The sequence below is a fragment of the Candoia aspera genome, chromosome 1, assembly GCF_035149785.1.
Source record: "Candoia aspera isolate rCanAsp1 chromosome 1, rCanAsp1.hap2, whole genome shotgun sequence".
In the NCBI taxonomy this organism is placed as follows: Eukaryota; Metazoa; Chordata; class Lepidosauria; order Squamata; family Boidae; genus Candoia; species Candoia aspera.
In genome coordinates this window covers 262,562,792-262,586,593 of record NC_086153.1, presented here as the reverse complement: position 1 = coordinate 262,586,593, position 23,802 = coordinate 262,562,792, and the positions used below count along the sequence as shown (strand labels likewise).

At 35.4% G+C, this 23,802-nt stretch overlaps 1 protein-coding gene across 1 annotated transcript in view; it reads left to right on the top strand.

Moving 5' to 3' along the window:
• LOC134487666 (golgin subfamily B member 1-like) overlaps window positions 1-22,668 on the top strand; it is a 64,246-nt gene extending 41,578 nt beyond the window's left edge. Inside the window, exons 21-29 of the mRNA XM_063289599.1 lie at window positions 19-10,758; window positions 11,003-11,154; window positions 11,745-11,904; window positions 14,193-14,345; window positions 14,815-14,979; window positions 18,485-18,582; window positions 18,833-18,967; window positions 20,700-20,814; window positions 21,984-22,668. Of these exons, the coding sequence (XP_063145669.1) occupies window positions 19-10,758; window positions 11,003-11,154; window positions 11,745-11,904; window positions 14,193-14,345; window positions 14,815-14,979; window positions 18,485-18,582; window positions 18,833-18,967; window positions 20,700-20,814; window positions 21,984-22,142 (11,877 nt within the window). The 3' untranslated portion in view covers window positions 22,143-22,668. The remainder of the gene's footprint in view (window positions 1-18; window positions 10,759-11,002; window positions 11,155-11,744; window positions 11,905-14,192; window positions 14,346-14,814; window positions 14,980-18,484; window positions 18,583-18,832; window positions 18,968-20,699; window positions 20,815-21,983) is intronic.
• Window positions 22,669-23,802: the final 1,134 nt, after the last annotated feature.

The following is a 23,802-nucleotide window of genomic DNA, read 5'->3' as shown; positions in this document are numbered from 1 at the left end:
TATCATTTTTATTTCCAGACTGTGAAACAAGATGCAGACATGCAATTAATGCGACAGGACCTGGAACAGACAAATGAAGAACTTGACAGGTTGAACACAAGTCATTTAGAAGAAAGATCTCAACTTATTCAAGATCTGCAGAGACGGGAAAGAGAAATTGACAACCTCAAAGAAATGTTGATTGAAAAGGACAAAGAAATTTCTGATCTTTCTTTGAGTATGTCTGAGTATTCTGAACAGATCAGATGCAAAGAAGAGGAAATACGGGAGATGGAAAAAGCATTGTCCAAGGCTGAAAAGGAAGTCCAATCATTGAAAGATGTACAGACAACAGATATGAAAGATGCAAGCATAAAATTTTCAGGACTTAATGAGAAGTTAAGAACAATAGAGTCAGAGCTGGCAATAGTAAAAGTTGAAAACGAAGCTAAAACTAAAGAAAATGAGGATCTCATTAAGCAAGTCAAAGAGGCAAGCAAATCAATTAAAGAACTTCATTCTGAAATGAAGAATCATGATATTACATACAGTAACCAGCTTTTGGAGTGCGAGTCACAAATTAAATTGCTTAAAGAACAAATAAGTAAATCAGCTGAAAAATTGCAAGAAACAGAGAGGAAATATAGAGAGGAAATAGAGCAACTTAGATTCCAGCTTGATGAACATATCTCTGCAAAGGAGAAACTAAACGCTTCGTTGAGAGAGAGAGAAAACAAAGAACAAAGTTTTGTAAATGAATTGAAATCAGTAAAAGAATTATATAATCAACTAATAGTGGAAAGTGCTAAAAAAGATGAAGAGTTGTCAAATGTATCCAGACAGCTTGTTGAACACACTGAACATCTAGAAATTGCCAAAAGGTCTTTAGCAGAAAAAACAGAAGTCATAATTTCATTAAAAGACAAGCTTAAAGCTGTAGGGCAGCAAAATGAGAAAGAAAAACTCAAATTTCTTGGCGAACTGGATAACAAAGAAACGGAGTGGAAAAAATTAAAAGATGAGCTGCAAGAGCAACATGAAATAATAAATAAGTTGGAAATGGAAAAACAAGCTAGCATCCTGACTAGTAAGCAGTTAGTAGCTGCTGTTGAACAGAAGGAAAAAGGTTTAGCAGGTCAGATTAAAGTGAATGAAGATCTTAGAAATGAGATGGATGTAATGGAGGAAAAAAAGCAACAGCTAATCAAGGAGAATGGGAGTTTGTCCAAATTATTGGATGTAAAAGAGTGTGAACTGTTGAAGAGTGCTCAATGTATAGAAGAAATGGAAAGTAAAATATCTGGTAATGCCAAGGAGCACAAAAAATTTATTTCAGAGATTAATCAGGATAGAGAAACTTTAAGAAATAATGTTGAAGAACTCTCAAGTCTTGTGAAGGAAAAAGAAGATTTGATCACAGAGAAAGAAAAGAAGTGTGAAGTGTTGGATGAACAGCTCTCACAAAAGATTGAGATGACAAAACAATTACATCAAGAAATATTGTCACTGAACACTCAGTTGAAGGTTGCCAAAGACAGAGAACTGGCAAAAGAAGAAATGTTAAGAAAGGAAGAGTCAGAATGTAGTAAAATGGTCCAACAGCTTAGTTGGAAGGAAGAAAAAGTACTGTCATTACAAAAACAAGTTCAAGACTTAGAAATAGATCTTAAAGGAAAAACCAAATCTCTAGAAGAAAAAGATAGGCAGTATGAAACCTTGCTAAAACAAGTAGAAGAAAAGCAAGCTGATATGGTAGCATTAGAGAGAGAATTAGAAAAGCTTCAAGGTGTTGGTCTGCAATTATCGCATCAGGTTGAAGAAAAAAATGCTGCTTTATTATCTCAGGGGCTAGAGCTTGAGGAGCTTCATAAGCAAAGTGTTAAGAAAACTGAAGAATGTGCATCACTGAATGATAAAATAGCATTATTAGCTAAAGAAATAGATATTCTGAAATGTGAAAAGGACAAAGCTTTGGCTGTATGCAGCACTAAGTCAGGTGAATGTGAAACTCTTCAGCGTCAGTTAATGCAACATCAGAGTGAAATCGTATCCATTAAGCACGAAACTCATATATTGAAATTGGAAAATGAAAAATTCAAAACAAATATTGAAACAATTAATTCAGCATTAGCTGAAAAATGTGGAGGAATAGTTCCCTTAAATGATCAGAACCATTATAATATTTTAGCCTTTGTGGATTATATTGATCGCTTACTAAGTGAAATAGAAATGTTAAAAAATAGTTCTCATGATAAACAATCTCTCCTTTCCCAGAGAGAATCTTTGATTCAGCAGATTAAAGAAAACAAAAATTTGGAGGAAAAACAGTATTTGCAGACAATTTCAAATTTGCAAAACCAAGTACAGACTTTAGGTTGTGAAGCTGACAAACTTAAGCAGGAATTACAAGAAAAGGATGAAAATTTGCAGAAGCAAGCTCAGGACTTAAAATTGTTTAAAGATAAATCTGAAGAGTCTGAGTTACTGAGAGTTCAACTGTCTGAGAATATGGAAGTAATTTCTGACCTTCATTGTCAGCTTAAAAATATGATAGGAAAGATAGAAGAATTAAATAAATCAATTACAGAAAAGGATATACTTTTAAAACAAAAGGAGGAGGAATATGCTAATTTACAAGCACATGACTCTGAAACTTCCTGTATGCAGCAGAAAACTATAGAATCATTGATGAGTGAAGCAGCACAATTAAAAGCAGTTCTATTTGAAAAGGAGCTGTTGGTGAATAATATTTCTTCGCTTAACAATACCTTGAATGTTGAACTTCAGGACAAAGAGAATGAATGCGAGACCCTGAGGAAACAAGCTACAAATGTAGAAGAGTTAAATTTGAGTCTCAAAAAGGAAATGTTTGTTCAGGAGAAATTAATAAATGACATTAGTCAAGCACTGTCAGAGAAAAAGGGTTCTGCTTTGGATAATGCTAGTCTTGTGAAACAAGTAAGAGAAGAATTAAAAATAAATGAAGAAAAAATTCAGCTAATTTCACAACTTCATGGTCAAATTAATAGACTAACCCAAGAAATTCAAAAATTAGAAGAAAAAGCACAAGAAAAAGATAGTGCTTTCTTATCTTTGCAGGACAAATTTGCTGCTCAGTGTGAACAAAGAAATGAACTCAGTGCTACTTTGAGTGAAAAAGAACAACTTATTGATGGATTACGTAATTCTTTAGATGAGAAAGTTGCTAATGTGCAACTAGCAGAGAGTAATGTTCGGACTCTTGCTAAGGAGGTTGAATTCCTTAAAGAAGAACTAGAAAAAAGTGCTGTGGCACTAAAGAAGATTTTGCAAGAAAAAGATGAAAGCATTGCCACTAGCCACAAGAAAATTAGTTCTTTGTCAGTTGAATTGGAATCTGCAAAATTAGAGCATCAAACAGCATTGGAACAAGGTGATCAGTGGAAGCAAAAATTTGAACAGAAAGAAATGGATCTACAAGTTGTACAGGAGAAATGCACTGAGCAGATTAAGCATATTGAACACTTAAATTCTGAACTTAACTTCCTAAGTTCTAAAACTTCTCAAGAATGTCACAGTCACATACGTTCCATAGAAAAACTGCAACAAGAGGTAGATTCTCTAACAAATGATAAAGCTCTTTTACAAGAGAACTTTGGTAAGCTGAGTGAAGAAAATAAAGAGCTGGTTAAGTACCAGAACCAATTACAGCAAAAATCAAGAGAACTCGAGGAACTTCACAAAAAATTAGAAACCAGTGAGAATGAGTCACAAACACACTTACGTGCCATCTCTTTGCAGTTGGAAAAAGAGAGAGAACAGTTACTGATGCAGGTTAGTGTAAAGAGTCAAGAGATCTCTGCATTAAAACTTAAGATTGAAAAGCTAGAACAAAATCTCCTTGAGTTAGAAAACAGATGGGTGATAGAACTTGATAGGGCAACCCAGCAAAACAAAATTAATCTCGAGCAAATAAGCAGTTTAAAAGATAACATGAAATCAAAAGATGCTGAAATTCAGTCTTTGCAGCAAGAACATGAGGTTATTAGCAAAGAGTTATCCAAATGCCTGTCTGCCTTATCAAGTAGTAGGCACTTCATCAGTGACAGTGATAATGACGCTGGTCAGCAACTAACTGAAACTAAGGTTGTGTTAGAAAAAATCTCTATTCTGATAAATAGTATTCTTAGTAAAGAAGCTGAAGCAATAGAATCGCAGCAGGCATTTTTAGCGAAAGAGGAAGAAATAAGTCACTTGAATACTCATCTGGAAAATATGCAGTCTCTGAGGGAAGAAACAATGGTTATGCAGAATGAGTTTCAGAAGATAAGAGATGCTCAGCAATCTGAGATTGAATTTCTGTCAAATAGATTGAGTGCTGCTGAAGAAACCTTAAGTAAGCAACTGTCAGTTTGTGAGGAAAATGAGTTTGCGTTAACAGAAATGAAGAAGCAGGATATTTTTCTCCAGGAAAAGGTAGAAAAATTAGAAGAAGAACTTCAAAACAGTTGCGAAACACTAAACAACAAATGTGAAAAAGTAGCAAAACTTTTAGAAGAACTTGAATGCAAAAATCAGATGATAGAAAACTTAATTTCACAAACTACTCAGCAGAAAGATTTAATTACTACTCTAAGCCAGCAGTTAAAAGAAAAAGATTGCTCAATTACTCAGATAATGGAATCTATGTCTAATGAAATGGTTAAATTTTCAGAAGAAAAAAATGAACTATCTCTCAAATTGCAACAACTACAACACATTCAGAATAGTATGACAGAAGAAGCAAGTGTATTATCACAGCAGATAGAAGAATATAAGAAAAAACTTGAACTCAGTCAAATTGGGTTGACCAACAAAGAAGCTACAATTAAAGATTTGTTGAATGAGAAGGAACAGATAAATGCTGCTTTGGAAAAATTAAGTCGGGAAAAGGAAAATCTGAAAAAGAAACTTCAGGCAGCTTTGATAATAAGGAAGGACTTAACTCAGAAAATTAAGAAATTTGAAATGAATGATCAGGAATATTCAGAAAGAGAATGTAATAAAACACAACATTTATTGGAGCAAATTGATGAATTGACCAAGCAGTTTAAAAAAACTGAAGTTTACAGTAAAAATCTTGAATCTCAGATTAGTGAATTGAAAGAACAATTATTAGAAAAAGATACCAGAATAGATGACATGAATAAAATGTTATCCTCTAAAACAACTTCTTTGGAGGTGCTGCAGAAGGAAGTCATAAAATTGAAAGAAACCATTGCTGAACAAAAAAGCATGTCTGATCAAAATTTAATATGTCTAAAGGAGAAAGATTCTTTGCTTGCACAAATGCAATCTGTACTCTCTGAAAGAGAAAAAGCTTACACTGAGAAATATTCTCAGCTTTTCTTAACCATAGAAAATCTCAAAATTGAAGTGTCAAAGAGAGAAGAAACATGCAAGGAGATGAACAGATCAGAAGCTGCAGTAAACACTGAAGAACCTTTCAATTTCCCTAATGAAATTAATCAGCTGCAGAAAGAGAAGGAACTTTTACATAAGAAAATGCAGGTGCTACTTGTAGCCCGTAAAGAAAGCACTAGAACAATTCAGAAACAAAAGGAGGAGTATGCCAAGTTACTAGCAAATTTTGATGAACTAACAAAAAACTTTGAGCACATAAAGGAAGACTATAAAGTCCTCCAGGTAATTCATCGAAGAAAGTGTGAAGAATTTGGATCTAATATGTTGCCATTACACTCTCTGCAGGAAAATTTAGAAACTGCTGCAACGCTTCATCACAGTGGAAGTGGTAAGCAAAAAACAGTAGAGTCAGAACAGATAAAGGAGAAAAGTCCTGTTATGGTAGAAGAACCAGAAAGGTTGAGCAAGATGGCAGTAAAAGAGGGTAAGAACTGTCTCAGCCTTATGAAAGAAAAAGAAACATTTAAGAAAGAATTAAGAGAGAAGTCACATGAACTTGATAGAAAGGAACAAGAGACAATGAAACTGAAGTTTAATGTTGAACAGTTGGAACAGCAGTATAAGCAAGACAACGATACTATGGTGAATCAGAGAGATTATCTTTGGCAGCAGTTGGAAACTTATAAAGGTGAATTGACAGAGGTTAACACTATTATTGAAAATATAAATAATGAAAAGACTGTTTTCCATAAAAAAAGTGAAGAAGATGATCTGGAACAAATTGAAAGCCTCAAGTGTGATGTTCAGCAAGCCAACCTACAAATTTCAGAGAAGGATGAAGAGATAAAAAATTTAAGTGATTCTCTTAAAGATTTCATAGGCAAAATTGACCATGGAAAAGAAATACTGAAAGAAATTTCTCAAGTACAACGAAGTGTATTGGAAAGACAAAAAGAAGCAAAGCATTTTAAATTAGTGTTTGAAAATATGAGGCAAGAAATGAAGGAGTTTGCAAGCAACAGAGAAAAATCAAATGAACAATTATTCAACATGAAAGAGGAGTTAAGACATGTCCATGAAGAAAACAAGAAGCTTTTGATAGAATTAAACATACTGCGTGAAAAGGTTTTACCAGTTTCTAATGTAAATGAAAATACAGTACATGAAGAAAGCAGAGAGAATTCTGAAAATGTATGGCTACATTTTGATAATGTGCAGCAAACTAGAGTTCAAGATGCAGACATCTCTAATCCTCTACCGGATCTTTCTTATGTAGAGAAAGATTCACTAGATTTTACTTGCACAACTGGAATGACATCAGAAAGACTAAAAAATAAAGATTATCCCCCACTAGAAATAACTATGGGACATGTGGGAGAAAATGTAAAGGTAGGGAACTATCAACTCCAACAACAGAAGAGTGATACTGAAGAAAAAATCGTGGAAGGTCTCCAAAGAAAGCTGCAAGCTGCCTTAATATCACGGAAGGAAGCTCGGAAAGAAAACAAAGTTCTGAAAGATCAAATGGAGATGCTTATGTTGGAAAACAAAGAGTTAGTTAATAAAACTGATGCCCTTCAACTTCTAGTGTCTGAGTTGAGCAGAGAAAAACAAAATTTGAATGAAATTCTGTATAAAAAGGAGACTCTTGCAACAGAAAATGCTAGTTTATTAGTTGAAAATGAAAATCTAACTGCTGCATGTGAAAGTCTGAAGTCTACAATGGAAACTATAGCCCAGGAGAAGGAAGCGTTTTCTTTTCAATTGAATTCTTTAAAGGATTCTCAGACAGTTGAATTAGCAGGTTGGAAAGCTAAACATAATGAGTTAAAGGAAGAGTATGAGTCATTACTTCAGGCCTATGAAAATGTTAGTAGTAAAATAGGAGAAATGAGGCAGGTTATTGATGTCACTAGAAAAGAAAAACAGGAAGCTCTTCATAAAATAAATGAGAAAGAATCTAAGAAACAAGAGCTTGAAAAGTTGCTTCAAAAAGCAAGGGATGAAAATGCCACTGTGAAAGACCAGCTAGAACAACTTGTTGAATCAAAAAAGAAGGAAATCACTGAACTGCATACTGAAGCAGAAGAGCAGGCTTCTAAGCACAAATTATGTTTGGAAGAACATAAAAAAATGATTGATGAATCTACTCTTCAAAACAAGCAACTAATAGAAGAAAACAAACATCTAAACGAAAATTGTGAGACCTTAAAACAAGATCTAGAAAAAAATCAGAAAGAAAATAAATCCCTTTGGGAGGATTTTAATCTAATAAAATCTGCTCTGAAAGATCTCGAAATCCAATTGGGATTGAACAAGTTTGATGTATCCTCTAAGATTAGTGAAAGAGAGTCATTAGCAAACTACATTCATTTGTTAACTGAAGAGATTTCAGAAAAAAAGGAAAGTGTGCATATTTTAAAGCAAGAGAAGAAAATTATATCTGAAAGATTGAAAGGCGATGAAGACAAAGGCTATTTATTTAACTTAGAAGATTATTCTAAAAGTTTTAATCAAGAAATAGTAAGCCTGGATGAGAAAATTAAAATATTAGAAGATGACAAATCTCTGTTGCAAGAAGAATTAGAAAATGTTCAAGAAATATCTTATAAAGTAAAAAACGAAAAAGATTTTTTGGAGACTGAGTTGCTTAATCACATTAAAAAATTAGATCAAATGACAGACAAATTGAATGCCAAGGAACTTCAAATCAATTTACTCACACAGCAACTAGAAGACATAGAATCAGAGAAATCTAGCACAATTAGAGAAAAAGAAGAACAGCAACAAGTTATCAGAGTATTTGAAGAAAAAATAAAATCCGCTCAGAGAGACAATAATGGGTCAAAGAACAAAACAAAGGAATTACAAGAACTGCTAAAGGAAAAACAACAACAAATCAACCAATTCCAAAAGGATTCTATTAAATACCAGGAAATAATTTTAGGCTTGGAAAAGTCTGTGAAATTGTCACAAACAAGAAATGAAAAAACTGAGGAAGATTTAAGCAATGTGGAAGAAAAACTTACTAAATCAAATGAAGAGTTGCAGAATCTAACTGAAAAATTCTCTTTACAGAAAACCTTGTTGGATGAAGCTAAGGCTGAAATAGAAAAACTAGCAATTGAGAACCTAAACAGTAAAAAAGAACTTAAAAAGAAAGAGAACCAGATATTAATTCAGATGAGACAATATGAGAATCAACTTGAATGTGGCCTTCAGCAGCTAAAAGCAGCTTGCCAAAAAGAATGGCTAAATTTAGAAGAAAAATTCAGTGTTCTTCAGCAAGAGAAAGAGGAAATCCTTGGTGAACAGCATCGTATGCCAAAAGAAATTGGCATTAGGGACTCTCAGAATAAGAACCTTCAGAATGAGTTGAATGATGCCCTAGCTAGATTGGCAGCTTTTACCAACTCCCTTCAAAAAGACAGGGACAGAGTCATTGATGAAATGAAAATTCAGGAATTACAGATCAAAGAAACTGTTGAAAATAAATGGCAACAGACAGAGACCAGTAATATATTAATAACATCCTTACAAGAAGAAGCAGAAGTAAAAATGCCACAAATTCAAGAACAAGAACTGAAAAGTTCTGTGTTGGAAGAAGCCAAGAGTGCAGTGCAGACTTCTGTGGATTCACACAATTACAATGAGCTTTCTCAAATAAAGGCAGAGAATATCACTCTGTGGAATAAACTACACGTGTTGACAGCTGCTCTGGCATCAAAAGAAGATGCTTTGTATGCATTAATCAAAGAAAACAGATCTCTTAACCATCTTATAAAAAATAATACTGTTGAAAAAGAGGTGGAAGCACTGAAGAAAAATTTGATAAGAAAAGAACAGGAAACACAACAGCTTCTGTTAGAAAAAAGTGAAATTGAAGCTGAGTTGGAAAAACAGTTGGCTGTTTCTGATCAAATGAAAATAATGCTGAATAAGAAAGATGCAGAAATTGCTGTTCTGATTTCATCAAAAGACACAGACACTTCTGGATATCTTACTGAGATACAGACACTGCATACACAGCAAGTTTCAGAATATGAGCAGCAGATAAAGAGTCTACAGATAGCCAAAGAACAGTCAGAAGAAACTTGTCAGAAGATGCAAAGTGAATTAAGAAACGAACAGATGAAAACTGACAAAGCATCTCAAGACAGGGCTGAGATTGCCAATGAAATAGATACTTTAAAAAAGGCCATGTCGTCGCTTCAGAATGACAGAAATTCCATTCTTTCTAAGCATAAATATCTAGAGTGTGAGCATAGAGTTGCTTTATCTGAGAAGGAGAGACTGGTAACTGACAGTGCTAATGAGATTAGGACATTGAAACAAGAAATAAGGAAGCTCTTAAATCAGATAGATGATCTTCATTCTGAAAATGCAATGCTCACTGCACAACTCTTAAAGTACAGGGAAGATCTGAATCAAGTGTTGTCACTAAAAGATAACCAATTGAAGGAATTACTTACAGAGAAATTGGAATGCATTAAGAGTCTTCAACAGCAAAAATTGGAACTTCTGAAAAAAATGAAAGAACTGCAACTGAATATCAAAGTACAGGAGGAGATCATTGAACATCTAAGAATGGAAAATGGAAAATTAACATCAAAAGTGTGTGACTTAGAGATTCTGATTGCTTCCATAAATAAAATACAGTTGGAAGGAAATAGACTTGATCAGAAAAACGAACCTCATGTCAATTCTTGGCCTGAAGAAACTTTAGAGAGATTACCTGAGCTCCAGGAATTGGTTAGCAAAGAGAAAATAAATAGAGACAGTGGTGCTAGATTACTGGATGGTGAAGCTATTGGATTACCACAAAGGTTGTTAGAAGTCCAATTGCAGAATAAAGAACTAAGAACTGAACTTGAATCTTTTGGAAAAGCTATGACAGCTCTGCAGCGTGATAGAGAGAGATTAATGGAAGACTTCAAGGTTCTTCAGAGCAAATCTACTTCTGAACTTGCATCTGAAAAAAAACGGACTGATAGTTTTGAAGCTGAACTCAAAGATTTCAAATCAAATATTCTTGATGTAATTAAAAAACATGCTTTTTTAAATCAGACATTATTAAAAACTGAAGGCAAGTTCACTCTTCATCAGCTGATTGATGAATTTGAAAACCTGTGCAAGATGTTAAATAGCCAAAATCTTGAAATTAGTAGACTTTCATCTGAGTGTGACAGTTATGTTCAACAGATGAATGCCTTTTCTAAGGCTATGGCCAGTCTTCAGGATGATCGAGATAGACTTCTGCAGGAACTTTTCAAGCTGAGAGTAGCTCATGAAGCTAAACAAGGCACAAACTCGGTTTCCATACCCTCTGACTGCAGCAGTGAGATTAGTTCGCTTAAACTTAATTTGAAGAGTCTTCAGATGGATAGGGACGGACTGGTAAGTTGATGCCTTCCAATATTAATACACAATAAAGGCTAAGGCTGCAATCTCATATTCACCCAGGAGTAGGTAACACAGTGGGACTTACTTCTTCTGAGTAGATGTATATAAGATGATACTGGAGCATTTTTTTCTTTTCACATATTCGAAGTTACTGGCTGAAAAAAAGGGAATTATAGCTGAATAGCAAAATATGCAAAACATATTAACTGTGTTTTCTGGATGTATGTTTCTTCCATAGGCTAAAGAAGGAACTAATTCTGCAACAGCTGACATACTGAAACTGAAAGCCAAAGTGGATGAACTTGAGAGAGACTTGAAACAGACAAAAGTTTTCCAAGAAGAAGCTGAGAAAGAAAGAGCCTCATACCAGAATGAAGTAGTTGCCCTGCGGTAAAATAAATGTGAAATGTTATTTATAAGAGCCCTATGATTATTTCTTTTTTCCTTCATGTGCAAAAGGGAACATTTCTTGTGCATTATATTTATATTGGCTACTGGACTGCATCAGTGGTGTGTGGTTTGTGTGTGTGTATAAACCCCTGTGTAGTCTAGAAGGCTCAAGATATCATGCTGAAAAGATCAGAAAGAGCAGCCTAAGCAGGAGAGGAGATCTCCTCATCGTAATGTGAGAAAATGTAATATAGCTGATAGCACATTGGATTAAAGTCTCATGACCCCTTCCTGGTGACGTTAGGCTAATTACTGACTGTCTACATGTGTTCGTATAAGCTCTCCTAAGTTTCTTGAAAGGGGAAGGATCAGATAGAAATATTCCAGCTGAGAGTTTTTTCCATCTAAACATCCACCAGACAGCTGCCCTTGAGGTTAGGACTGGATTCATATTTTTACTTAGTTGTACTTTATTATATATGCTTTTCCTCAAACTAGCCTCATAAAATTTAAACAAGAACAGTTAGTGTTAAGGTTAGGTTCACACAGTAGTGTGACACTTTATCATTATCTTAATATTATTGCTCTAGGAAAGAAAACCATCGTCTGCTGACAGAATCTCAGGCACTTCAAAATCAATTCCAGGCATCTCTTGTAGAAAAAGAAAAACAGATTGCAGAACTAAAGAAAGTGCATCATGAAGTGGTGATTCAGAGAGCTGTATCTCCTGATAGAAATTACCCAGTGAAGGTAAAACAACTACCGCCCAAAAACCATATCAAACAAAATGGCCAAAATAGATAATAGTTTGCATTTTATATTAAACTTTGAATTTATGTCTACATCAATTTCCAAGTCATAAAAATCTTGAGATCTTTTGAGAATAAGTCCACTGAAGAGAGTAGAACTGACTGATTGTGAGACCATGTCTTTTTCTATTATTATCTGTCAGAGGAAGCTGTTCTACATACTGATTACTTGAGAAATGAGAAGGTCAGTTTCTCTGTCTTCTAGAGGAAAAAAATCATAGATTTCTCCTTCTAAAACTGTCTATTCTACTTTTATATTCTGGTTGATTATTCTATTCTTATCTGTTGGAGTTCTGTATTTTCTTTCTTGCTCTACGATCTGTTTCCAGCGGTATGCCCAAAGAAATAGCCTAGGAAAATAACAAAGAATGTTGGAGTTGTCTGACCAAGATGTCAGTTTCCTCCATTCCCTGTGATTAGTGTATAAAACTTGGAATGACTGCATAAAGCACAGACAAAAGAATATGGTATTTCCAGTCATGAAGTTGATAGCCTCATTGTAAAATGTGCTGCTTGGAGCCAACAATCTCATAAAACCCATATTTTTTTCTGCTGCCACATTGCTGTAGCATAAATGCCACAATTTGTAGCTGGGCCACTTCAAACTCCAGCTCCCTCTTTTCAGCCAAAGCACGGTTTTCTGTTGTGTAATAGCTGTGTTCTTATACCAGCAGATGGCACTAGTGGCCAGTAATATTACTATTACACACTTTCCCATTCTACCAGAGGAGGTATTTTCTATCAGATGTATTGTAGATTTCAATGTCACTTTGTGTTTTTTCTCCACAAGAGAAAGAGTATTGTACATAGAGCTAAATGCTTCCCTCTTCAGCCCCATTTTCCTCTGTTTATGCCATTTGCAACAAGGAAAAGCCATGCAAAGACAAGGTTTAGAATTAGGTGTTAAAAAAACACATTGACTTAATCCCACTTCCACACCCAAATGCTGAGGGGACTTGTTCACACCATGTTGCCTCACGCTGAACACCGTATTCTCCACTCCTTCCTCTGAGAGGGGAGGAGATGTAGGTAGGCCAGTGGGTAGCCAGTAGGTTCAGGGTTTGAAGGCAATAGGTTCAAATCAGGATGAAATGCCAAAAAAGATCACATTGAATTAAGAGAAAAGAAGCCACAGACCAATTTACATGCCTTCAGCTGCTCAGGAACCCCAGAAATGATAATGGATGGACTCCCTGGAGCCAACAGGTAGTTGTGTAGGATCCTTCTGGAAATTTGGGTATATGCCAAAGTTCAAAGTGTCCGAGAATTTCTGCTATCTTTTAATACTTTTTCAAGGGAGAGAGAATATAAACAACACAACACCTGGGACTGGCTTGGTGGCACATCATATCATTATTGTCTTATTTGTCTTAATTGTTATAAGTAGCTGTGCAGATAAAAGGCTCAAAGTAAGAGTGATTATATTCAGTTTGCAAAGCTTGTTAAGTAATCTTTTCTAAGCATGGGGTATGGAGTATGGAGAAATTTACAATCGATGATATTTACAGTGATGCAATCTGCAAAGCTTGTTAGTAACTCTAAGGTAAGTATGGAGAAATTTTATCTTCCACATGCAGAGGAAAGAAAGTAGACCACACCACTAACACCTCCTTTCCAGTTCTTCCATGATGCCTCTACAGATGTGGCATCATGAAAGAATGCTACTACAGACACAGTAGTCCTAAGAGTTTCTGTGGGACAGATTTGTATACATGGTTTCTATGTATATTGTTTTCCTGTTCTGTTCAGTAGCCTGACAATTTTATTACAGTAATTCCCACTTGCCAGTTCCCAAAAGAGATTTGATTCACTTCTCCAGTTGAAAGGATTTTAACATAACAAGACTGAATGAGCTTCTGTTCAAGCTCTAACATTTATCAACACATTAATACATATAAAGTCATATAAATAATGCAGCATGGTATAATGCTTACAATATAATATGGTGTGTTGGGCTTGGAAGTTGTGGGAAATCCTTATTCAAGCCCAGGTTAGTCAAGCTTGATGAGTCATCTTGGGCACATATTATCCCTGAGTCTACTACAGAGAGTTGTAGTAGTGATAAAATTTCATATTCACCTTCTTGGAAATAGCGTGGTAAAATTGTGGCAAGAACAGTGGAAGAAGTTACACAGCGTACGTTCTGAATTGACATTGTAGACAATCACATTGCAGACAGTAGAAAACCTAAGTCACATTGTCATGCTCCCTTTTGTGTGTGTGCGCAAGGGATTAGAATCTGTTGCTCTTGCTGGAAGCACAGATGTCTCTGATCAAGTGAAGCATCTGCTAGCTGAGAGGACTCATTTACAGAATGAACTCCAACATTGCTTTCAGGAGCTGCACCAGAGAGAATTGAAATTCCAACAAATCAACTCAAAGGTAAGTAAAAAGCAAAAGCAAAATGGTTTAACGAACATGGTACTTGATACTTGTTACATTTGAGTATTTCCTCCGTAAATTTGCATCTGCATACTTAGGTCCATGGAAATTGTCCCAATAATACATTTTCATTTATTCTACTGGGAGTTAGTTTGAAAAAAATCAGTTGGATTTCAGTGGTATATAAACGTAATAAATAAAAGTGTTCAACGTTTTTATTTACTTCCTGCTTATATCTTAGCAGAAATCTAAGCTTGCAAGCATCTCTGTGCAGAATTTAGTGAACAGTGTGAAGCTTGGTGTAAAAGTAATGTGAAAGTATATACATGTGTGTATATGTATTCTTTCAAATAGTTACATAATTTTGATTTAATATAGAGCTTAGTTTACTGATGGTTAATATTTAGATTCTTTTGGTATGTCTGCGCAGTCATGAGTTTAGTCATTTATCTAATCTAAATTATTGCAGGTAATGCAGTCAATGCAAGAAAATGCTGTATTGTCTGCTCAACTAAAAACGGTGTCCCAAACTTTGCAAGATAATCAACTCCGTTATAATGACCTCCAGAATCGTTACTTGCAGCTTGAAAGGGATTATCAAGTACAAGTTGCTTCTGTTCAAGATACCACTCAGGTAAGAAAGATTGGCTCTTTTGTATTAATGGACACTGAGGAATAGCCTGCATAGGAAGTCGTCTCATCCACAGAGTTAAGTTTGAATTAATTTCTGAAGACCTAAGAGTTCTCTCAGTTTTATGAGCTGCTACTTATCTCTACAAGTAGAAGCAAATTACTGGCTAAGACTTTGGTTCCAGTTTTCCCAATTAGAATAAATAGCTGCAGGGTGATGAAGAGATTAGGAAACTGCCCATAGTTCCTCTTTTGAGGGTGATGGACAGTGACAAAATTTGAAAAATAAGCAAATAAATATTTTTCCCCTGCTTTCTTCAAACAGCATATCCCTATCTCATACTTTAAAAACCTAGAAGATAATATATAGATATGGCTAACAGCCCACTCAAGTCAAAAACTGGCACAATGTTTGTGCCAGTGCTGCATCAACAAGCTCTTGTTGCAAGCCTGCTCTAGTGATATGCGTTGTCTTTCTTACATTTACTTATTTATTTATTTATTCATTCATTCATTCATTCATTCAGATTTTGTTACCGCCCATCTCCCCCCAAAATAGGGACTCTGGGCGGTTTACAATAAAATTAATACTGTAACAATAAACATTAAAATCCCCCTAAAAAGTAAGAACAAGTTACAAATATAAAAATACAATATGAATAAATAGAATCCAAGTGGCTATAAAAATTCCAATCTGGTGGGAGGGGCGCTCAGGGGCAAGCCACCCCCAAGAATGACTACCCACCTTCCCGCCCCAAGTCAGACGGCAGAACCAGGCCTTCAGGGCCTTCCGGAAGGTCAGGAGTGAATGGGGCCTGCCTCACCTCCGGGGGCAAGATGTTGCAAAAGGGCGCAGGCTACTGCAGAGAAGGCCCGCTTTCTGGACCCCGCCAGATGAAATTCTCTTACAGACGGGGTCCGTAACATGCCCTCTGCATGATCGGTTGGGGTGGGTTGATGTCATGGGGATGAGACGCATGCATGCACCACTGCCATGTAGAGCTTTAAAGGTGATAACCAACACCTTGAATTGGACCCGGAAGCAAACTGGCACCCACTGCAGCTCGTGCAGTAAGGGTGTTATATGTGCTGATCTAGGGGCACCGAGGATAGCCCACGCGGCTGCATTCTGGACCAACTGAAGCTTCTGGATACTCTTCAAGAGTAGCCCCATGTAGAGTGCATTGCAATAGTCTGTATGGGAGATGACGAGGGCAAGAGTGACTGTTCGGAGGGCCCCTTGCTCTGCGGCACCCCACAGAGGAGGGGTCGAGGGTCGGATCTCTCACTCCCTATTACCACTGATTGGGACCAGCCCTGGAGGAAGGAGGTGAACCATGCGTAATCTTCATGCATGCGTAATCTTCATACTGTTCTCTTTTGGGGTAAGAACTATTTGGAATTAACATTGGACATTTTTTAAAATATGCTGCATCCATTCATTCTTCTTGTTTGCTGCACACTCAATTATTTGATGCCCACTTTATTCAATTTGCTTTTAAGCTTTTCTTGCCTTCCCAACTCTCACTTCCATATAATAAAGTGAGCAGAAGCACTTCCTCCTACATAGCCATTTTCAGTTCTTTGGAGAACTCATTACTTCCGAACTTTGGAGAATTCATTAGTCACAGCAGACCACATACTACTCAGTGCCTTTCTGCCAGCATTTGCATGTCTTAAAATTTCTTCATCCATTTTCATATATTTAGTAAAAGATTTACCCCAAAATTCAGTTCTTTGAAGAAACATTCATTACTCACAGCAGACCCCATACTACTTACTACCTTGCTACCGGCAGTTGCATGTCTTAAAATTTCTTCATTTATTTTCATATATTTAGTAAAAGTTTTACCAAAGTACACAAAATCTTCTAATTCCTCTAGTTTTTCAATTCCATTCTTTGACGCATCACTATTATACTCATACAAATCACTAAAGCATTCCTTCTAGCATTCCATCGTTTTAATATTATCCCAAATCATGTTATCATTTCTATTTATAATTGCATTTACTCTGCTGGAAGCTTGTTGTTTAGCCTTCTTCATCCACTTCCAAAACAGTTTTTATTTTCAGTAGAATTACCTCCTCTTTTAATCTTATCCATTACTTGCTCTCCTTGACTACGTTATTTGAAACAATATTTTTTCTTTATACACCTTATACAACATTCTTTCATCCTCATTTTTACAGCAATAATTGTCTTACATGCCTTTTTTACTTCACATCCTTATCCATCTTACCATTCCACAAAACATCATACTCATATACACACTTCTCTGGTTCTTCGTAATATTTTTCTTTTCACTCTGTTCCAAGCAAATTACACTTCTTCTTTCCTTATGTCCACTTTCCATTCATTCTTTTGGGAGAATAATGTTTTCATTCATGACTTACGTTTTCTTTTTCTGCAGTTGTTCTACTTGTACTCCAAATTCTTTCTGCAGCAGCAACCAAAGCTCAGTTTTACCCCAAGCATGTTCACACTATTCTGTGGAATGCAGGAACTCTAATCTTGAGACTGTCTTGCAAACCAACATATTATTGCCTACATCCCATCCTGCTAGGAGGTACACAATATACTGACACACACTGATGTGCATTGCCTTTCCTTTGGCAGTCTTTACCTGTATTCTGGCAGGAAAGATTAAACTGGAAACTGTTTGCATGTACCAAGATTACTAATTTCTTCTAGGTATATGAGATACTTAGAACAACTATTTCCAGACAAAAATATCTTGTTGATATTTGTATAGTGCAACTGACAAACGTTGCCTATGTTTTTGATGTTAAACTGCAACTTTTAGTTATGGAGAGTCATTCAGCGTTAGATATTTCCATTGGAATTAATAGGTTTTAACAAAAGCCAAACAATTGTGCCTGGTTTGTCTGCTGAGTAACATTCGTTTAAAGATGATTCATATAAGTTGATTCATACCTGTTTATTGCTGTGTTTTTAAATGTGTTGGGATTTATTTTAGAAACGTTTTCACTGATATATCAAAATGGCTTTTAGAAGCTGAGTTTTTAATATAATAGTAGAAATATAAATTGTTGTATATTACTGTCTTGACCATGGATATTACTGTTTTCCTGTTTAACCAGTTTTCCTGACCAAGAGTTCTAAACTGGTTAGCAAACTGATTAAATCAGGACATAGTTACCCTTCCCACCACAATTAGTGTCAGAGACAGATGTGACATTTAGGGAAGACAGATTAAATTAATGAAACAAGGTATAGCCCTAATTGTGTATGTATGTTATATGTATAATCTCTGAAGGTTTGTTTGTTTGTTTGTTTTTTGCTGCTGGAAGACTTTATGATAAATGTAAATAAGTCTTTGCATACTTCCTTTATTTTAGGATTAATTTAAAGGGCTGAAAGTTAGTATTTTAATAAATGCGCCATAGGTTTAACTTTTGACTTTTATGAACAGTTTTATCATAAATGGCATATCACGATTGAATCTCAACATCGGTGCTGAAATAGCATATCCATATTACTGTTTTAGAGTGATCTTCAAACTGAGGTTCCTCCAGGAGCTCCCCAGGAAAGAGCTGCAGTTACGGTTGAAATAGACAATATGGAACTCAGTCAACTCAAGAAAAGGTTGTTATTTATTTATGTAGTAGCAGTAGTAGTGGCCATTGTTGTAGTAAAATACATTTTGTTGACTAAGATGTAGATCACAGTATTAATTTGCAGAGCATTGGTTTAATTTTTAAATATTTAAAATAAGAATACTTAAATTGAGTAATTTTAGTATGGTATATGAATAAAAGCAAAATTACATAAAAAGGAAAAGTTGTAAGAATAATTTTCTTATGTGTAACCTACTTTGTGTCTGGGTTTGCACTAGACTTGTAGAGCTGGAAGGGCAACGTAATTCAGAGCAACAGACTGTAAGACGACTGACAGAAAGGCTCTTGGAAGAAAGGAATAGACGACAAGTTGCAGAAGAGGCTTTGGGGCTCTCTGATGAACAGAATAAAAGGTAGAAATATAGAGAGAGGTCTTTTTGACCTTGATCTCAATAGGCGAACATTCATGTCACATTTATGAAAAATAAGTATCAAGACTTGTTGCTACAGGACCTGGTATTGACATGTATAGCACTTCATGATGGATATAGCCATCTATTGCTTTAGATTTGATGTAGAATCAAGAGTTTAAAAAATGCCTTGTTGACTTGTTGGCTATGGGATCACTGTACACTGCAAACATCTGGAAACAAAATTCAGTCTTGCAAATACAATGTGGCCTTATAGCTACGCAAGCTAAGAACACCCCGTAAAATCCAGTATTGCCCTGCAGAGTCATGTTTCAGGAAGTGATTACTAGCTGTGCACCAAATTGGTTTTCTGCTATTTGTTGAAGAACACCAGATAAACTTCAGAACATTGATTCAAATATTTGACTGTTACTGAAGTGATGAATCCTGTAATGTTATTACATTAATATTTATTGTTATCACTTCTGGGATTGATACTATATTTTCCGATTACTAATTTATCTAATCCCTGTATATGCTTATCTGATTGATGGGGGTAACATTGGCTCATAAGCAAATAAATATAGTATTCCATGTCTCAGTTTGTTTCAATTATTTTAACAGATAAACCTGTCCTCTTTTTACAATTAAAGTTGCTATTTATTAATTAAAGTTGTATCTGTTAAGTGAGGTACTTCATGAATAATATGTATTACATAAGTACATGTTATTAGCTTTTGTGCAATTCATAGTGCAAATTTTGACTTATGAAGCCCTGTATGGCTTGGCACCAAGGTTCTTGCAGGACCTTTTATTCCTACCCATTAACCTGTCTGAGGAAGTCCTGGGAGATGCTGCTGTTGCACCTCATTTTCATGTGGTGAGGAGGGCTGAGCTAGAAAACACGTTTTTTTCTTACAGTGGTGTCTATTCTTTGGAACCGTCTCCCTCTAGAAATTAGTCCAGTCCCTTTGTTAATAGTCTTATAGAAGCCAGTGAAGGTTGAACTCTTTCAGAGGTCACATACGATATGGTCTCTTATCATTTGTTCTCCCCCCACCACCCTTTTCTAGGCTTCCTGCTACTTTTGCTTTGGGGTTGTTGTTGTTTTTAGTTATTTTGGATTTTGGTGTTAGGAGGATTATAGAAAAATGTTTTATTGTATATTAATGTTCCCTATTTTATTTATTCATTTATGTGTTTATTTTATTTTTATCCCGCCTTCATTACTTTTATAAATAACTCAAGGAGACGAACATACCTCATACTCCTTCCTCCTCCTATTTTCCCCACAACAGCAACCCTGTGAGGAGACTTGGGCTGAGAGAGAGTGACTGGCCCAAGGTCACTCAGCCAGCTTTCAGGCCTAAGGCGGGACTAGAACTCTCAGTCTCCCAGTTTCTAGCCCAGTACCTTAACCACTAGACCAAACTGGCTTTATCATAGAGGCTTTATTTATATATTTTTTGTTTTGTTTTGGGGTGATGTTTTTATTGTATTTTATTTTGTTGTAAGCAGCCAGAGGTTGGAATGATTTGGCAGTATACAAGCTTAATAACTAAAGAAAATAAATAGGACTGTAATAAAAAATGTTCTCCTGCTTGAAGAGTAAGAAAATCTGACATTGTAATTTGAAAAACATTGATATTCAAAATCATGTTTTAAAGAAACATGTACATAAATAAATTGCTGGTTGTTGCATAGAAATTTGAACTCTGTTGACTTTTCATTTAAGGCTTGAAATGACTACTTATAGATCATCACCTAGGGAGTATGCCGTTCAGATGGAGTCTGATGAGGAAAAAGAGGCTCTGGTCATCAACCCAAATGAACATATTGTAGTACGAAAGGTAAGCTCGTATACTTTGAAGTTAAGTCTAAGATGACGTCTACCTCGTTGATGTGAAAATAACACACATCATATCCAAAAAAAGGCAGAGATCATATGATGAAAATAATTACACGTTAGATTTTGTGCCTTTATATTCCTCCTGCTTTGCATCCAGGGCTGAAGTAATTTCAGTATTTCAGCAAAATTCTGGTTATAAGGTCTTCTGAAATGCCACTTGTCCTCTTAAAAGTAAATAGTGATCTTTCAACTGTTGCATTACTTGAGCCATAATTTTTTTAAAAAATCACATAACTACAGAAATGCTGCCCTTTGAAATGCCACTGAATTACCAAAATGCATATGTTCAAGTGCAATCCTCTCTGTAAATATGCAAATAACTTTGGAGATAGACTAAGACTGGAAGGCCCAGTCAGCCATGAAGTTCAATGAGTGTCCTTGAGCAGGTAACTATCTATACCTCCTAGAGCTATAATAATTATGAAAAGAAAGCAGGTTTAGTTCTTGGAGAAAGAAGTATGTCCAAAAAATAGGTAAAGTAACTAGTGTTGGTATATTGTTTTCTGCTACAGAAATTAATGGTAATTGAGTACTTCCTTAAGTATCGGCAGGGTGAAGAGGTCGAATTTAATTGTCCTCAGTTTGGGTGTTAATAGCTGCATTGCCTGGGGGAGGAACCTTGCCTGGACTTGTTTCAGTTTCCTTTTCCTTGCAGCACAGTCTCTTCCCCTTCTCAGCTCTGAGTGTGTGTGCATGCACAAGCTTGAAAATGTTTTTGTGCTTTCTGTAAATAAATTTATTTTTATAAAAATGCCTGGTGTGTGATTTTTTTCATCTCCTGGGCCAAATGCTTTCCAGCACTCTGCAAGAACTAGCACTTCTAAGATCTTAGTCCGGGTTCAGTCACTTCAGATTATATATGACACTTTACAGTTGAATGAACTCTTGCATTGTTTTGTTTTATTGGGTTTGCCCATTGACCACATAAAAATATTTGTGCAAGGTATCCTGACAATCAGATCAACTATTGCAGCATCGTAAGTATTTACCTGCATATAAAAGTTTTTGCATCGCAACTGTTAACTAAGTCTGTACCTTCATCATTGATGACCAAATAAAGAGTTCTCAGTGCATACTTTTAAGCAAGCTGTATTCTTTGTTTTTGTGCAGGTAAAAGGAGGAGCCCTTTCTTTTAGGAGATGGATTCGGGGACGAAGTCTTTTCTGCTCCAAGTTGCTGACCTCAAGGGCAAAATCTCGCTATCTTTTCCTTGGTTATTTGGTGATGCTACATCTTCTAGTTGTCTTATGTCTGACAGGCATCCTATAAGTGCACTGAATTTGCTGTGTGAATTATTTTCTTCTAAATAATGTGTGCCAATTTGAGATAATGAACCTCTCAAAAGCTACTGATAAGCTATGCACTGGATACAGTTCTGTATATTTTCAGCATTAAGGTGTGGGTTTCAACTTCTTCATTAACAAGAAGTTTTAAATGTGCATCACAGTTGTTCCAAAGTTGATTTGAGTAGCTCTGTAACAATAGAACGTTATATTTGCTAAGAAAAGAACATTATCTTATCAAAACACACTACTAGAAGCTGCTGCATTTGGGACCTTTAATATACATGGGGAATATGTAATAGCTGAACACTGTTGAATGAGTTGTAAATGCTATCTTTTCTATATAAATTTATTTTAACAGAGTTGAACTATACGTTTGGGGAAAACTGTTCTCAACTATTGGGGTTTTTTGCTTCTTGATTATAACAAGGAGCTCACAGAGTGCAATATAGGGAGGGAAAGCTGGAATCACTATGAGTTTCTCAACTTCAAATAAAATCTTAAGAATTGAACTTGTCTGTGATATATTGAATGCTTACCATAGTCTGCGTATGAGAAGATTGGCAGTAACTAAATCTTTTTTTTTTAATGACAAAAATAGAGAAGAGGGAGTTTTTGAAAGTGTTTAGATTTCTTGTTCTTGTTTTGGGGATCAGATCCAAGACAACAGCTAGCTTAATTTTATTTTTTTGTTAATTGATGAGAGTAATGTTCAGTTTACTATTGGTATTAATCATCCTTCTTTTACTAACATAAAGGGACAATTTCTATGTTGGATGGATTGAAGTCTTTCCACGTACAGTAATCTATTATTTTAAATATAATCTAATTGCACAACACATTAAGTGTGTGGTTGATAACATCTCAAGCTTTACAATCTAAATAGCAGTCGTAATATCAACTATAGAGATACCTCAGGAGAATAATAATGTTCCATCCTTGATAGTACCCAGCTGAGAAGTTTATGATCTGACTAATAATTCAGATTACCTTTCATACTGATATGCATAGATTACAGTAAAAACTATTTGCAATAAGAAACAATTCTAAGTAACATTTTAAGTAAACATAAATGCTTTATTTTTGTAAAAAGATGATTTTTAAAGGATCTCACTACTAAAAAGTAGGGAATCTTTTCAAAGGTAGTTAATCATATTATCAGAAGCTGGCACTGAAAAAAGACACGCATGCACATACCGATTTCTTTATCTGTACGGTAGGTCTGTGTGTACCAAATTAACACCTAAAATGGGGAAAGCCAAAGGAATGCACAGCATCATTACTGAAATAGGAGTATTTGTTGTCTGAAAGGATCTGACAGCTAGTGAGTTGATTGCTAAAACATACGTCACTTACAGTTAAATGAATTGTTGCCGAATTTTGAACAAAACTGCTACTAATTGAAGTAGTAAGTTGTCAGATGCAAACGTGAAAAAGAAAACATATATGCTTAGTGTTTATTTTGAAATCTTCAGCTGCAAGTATTTTCTGTCTTTGACTAGAAAAAATTACCTTGGAAGAGGAAAAGGCATATGAATAGTAATTTCTTTTTAAATTCCATACCTGCCAAATTGTTACATGCTTTTAAGGTAACTGAATTACTGAAATGAATGATTCATTTGGAAGGAATCTTAAGAGATAACTAC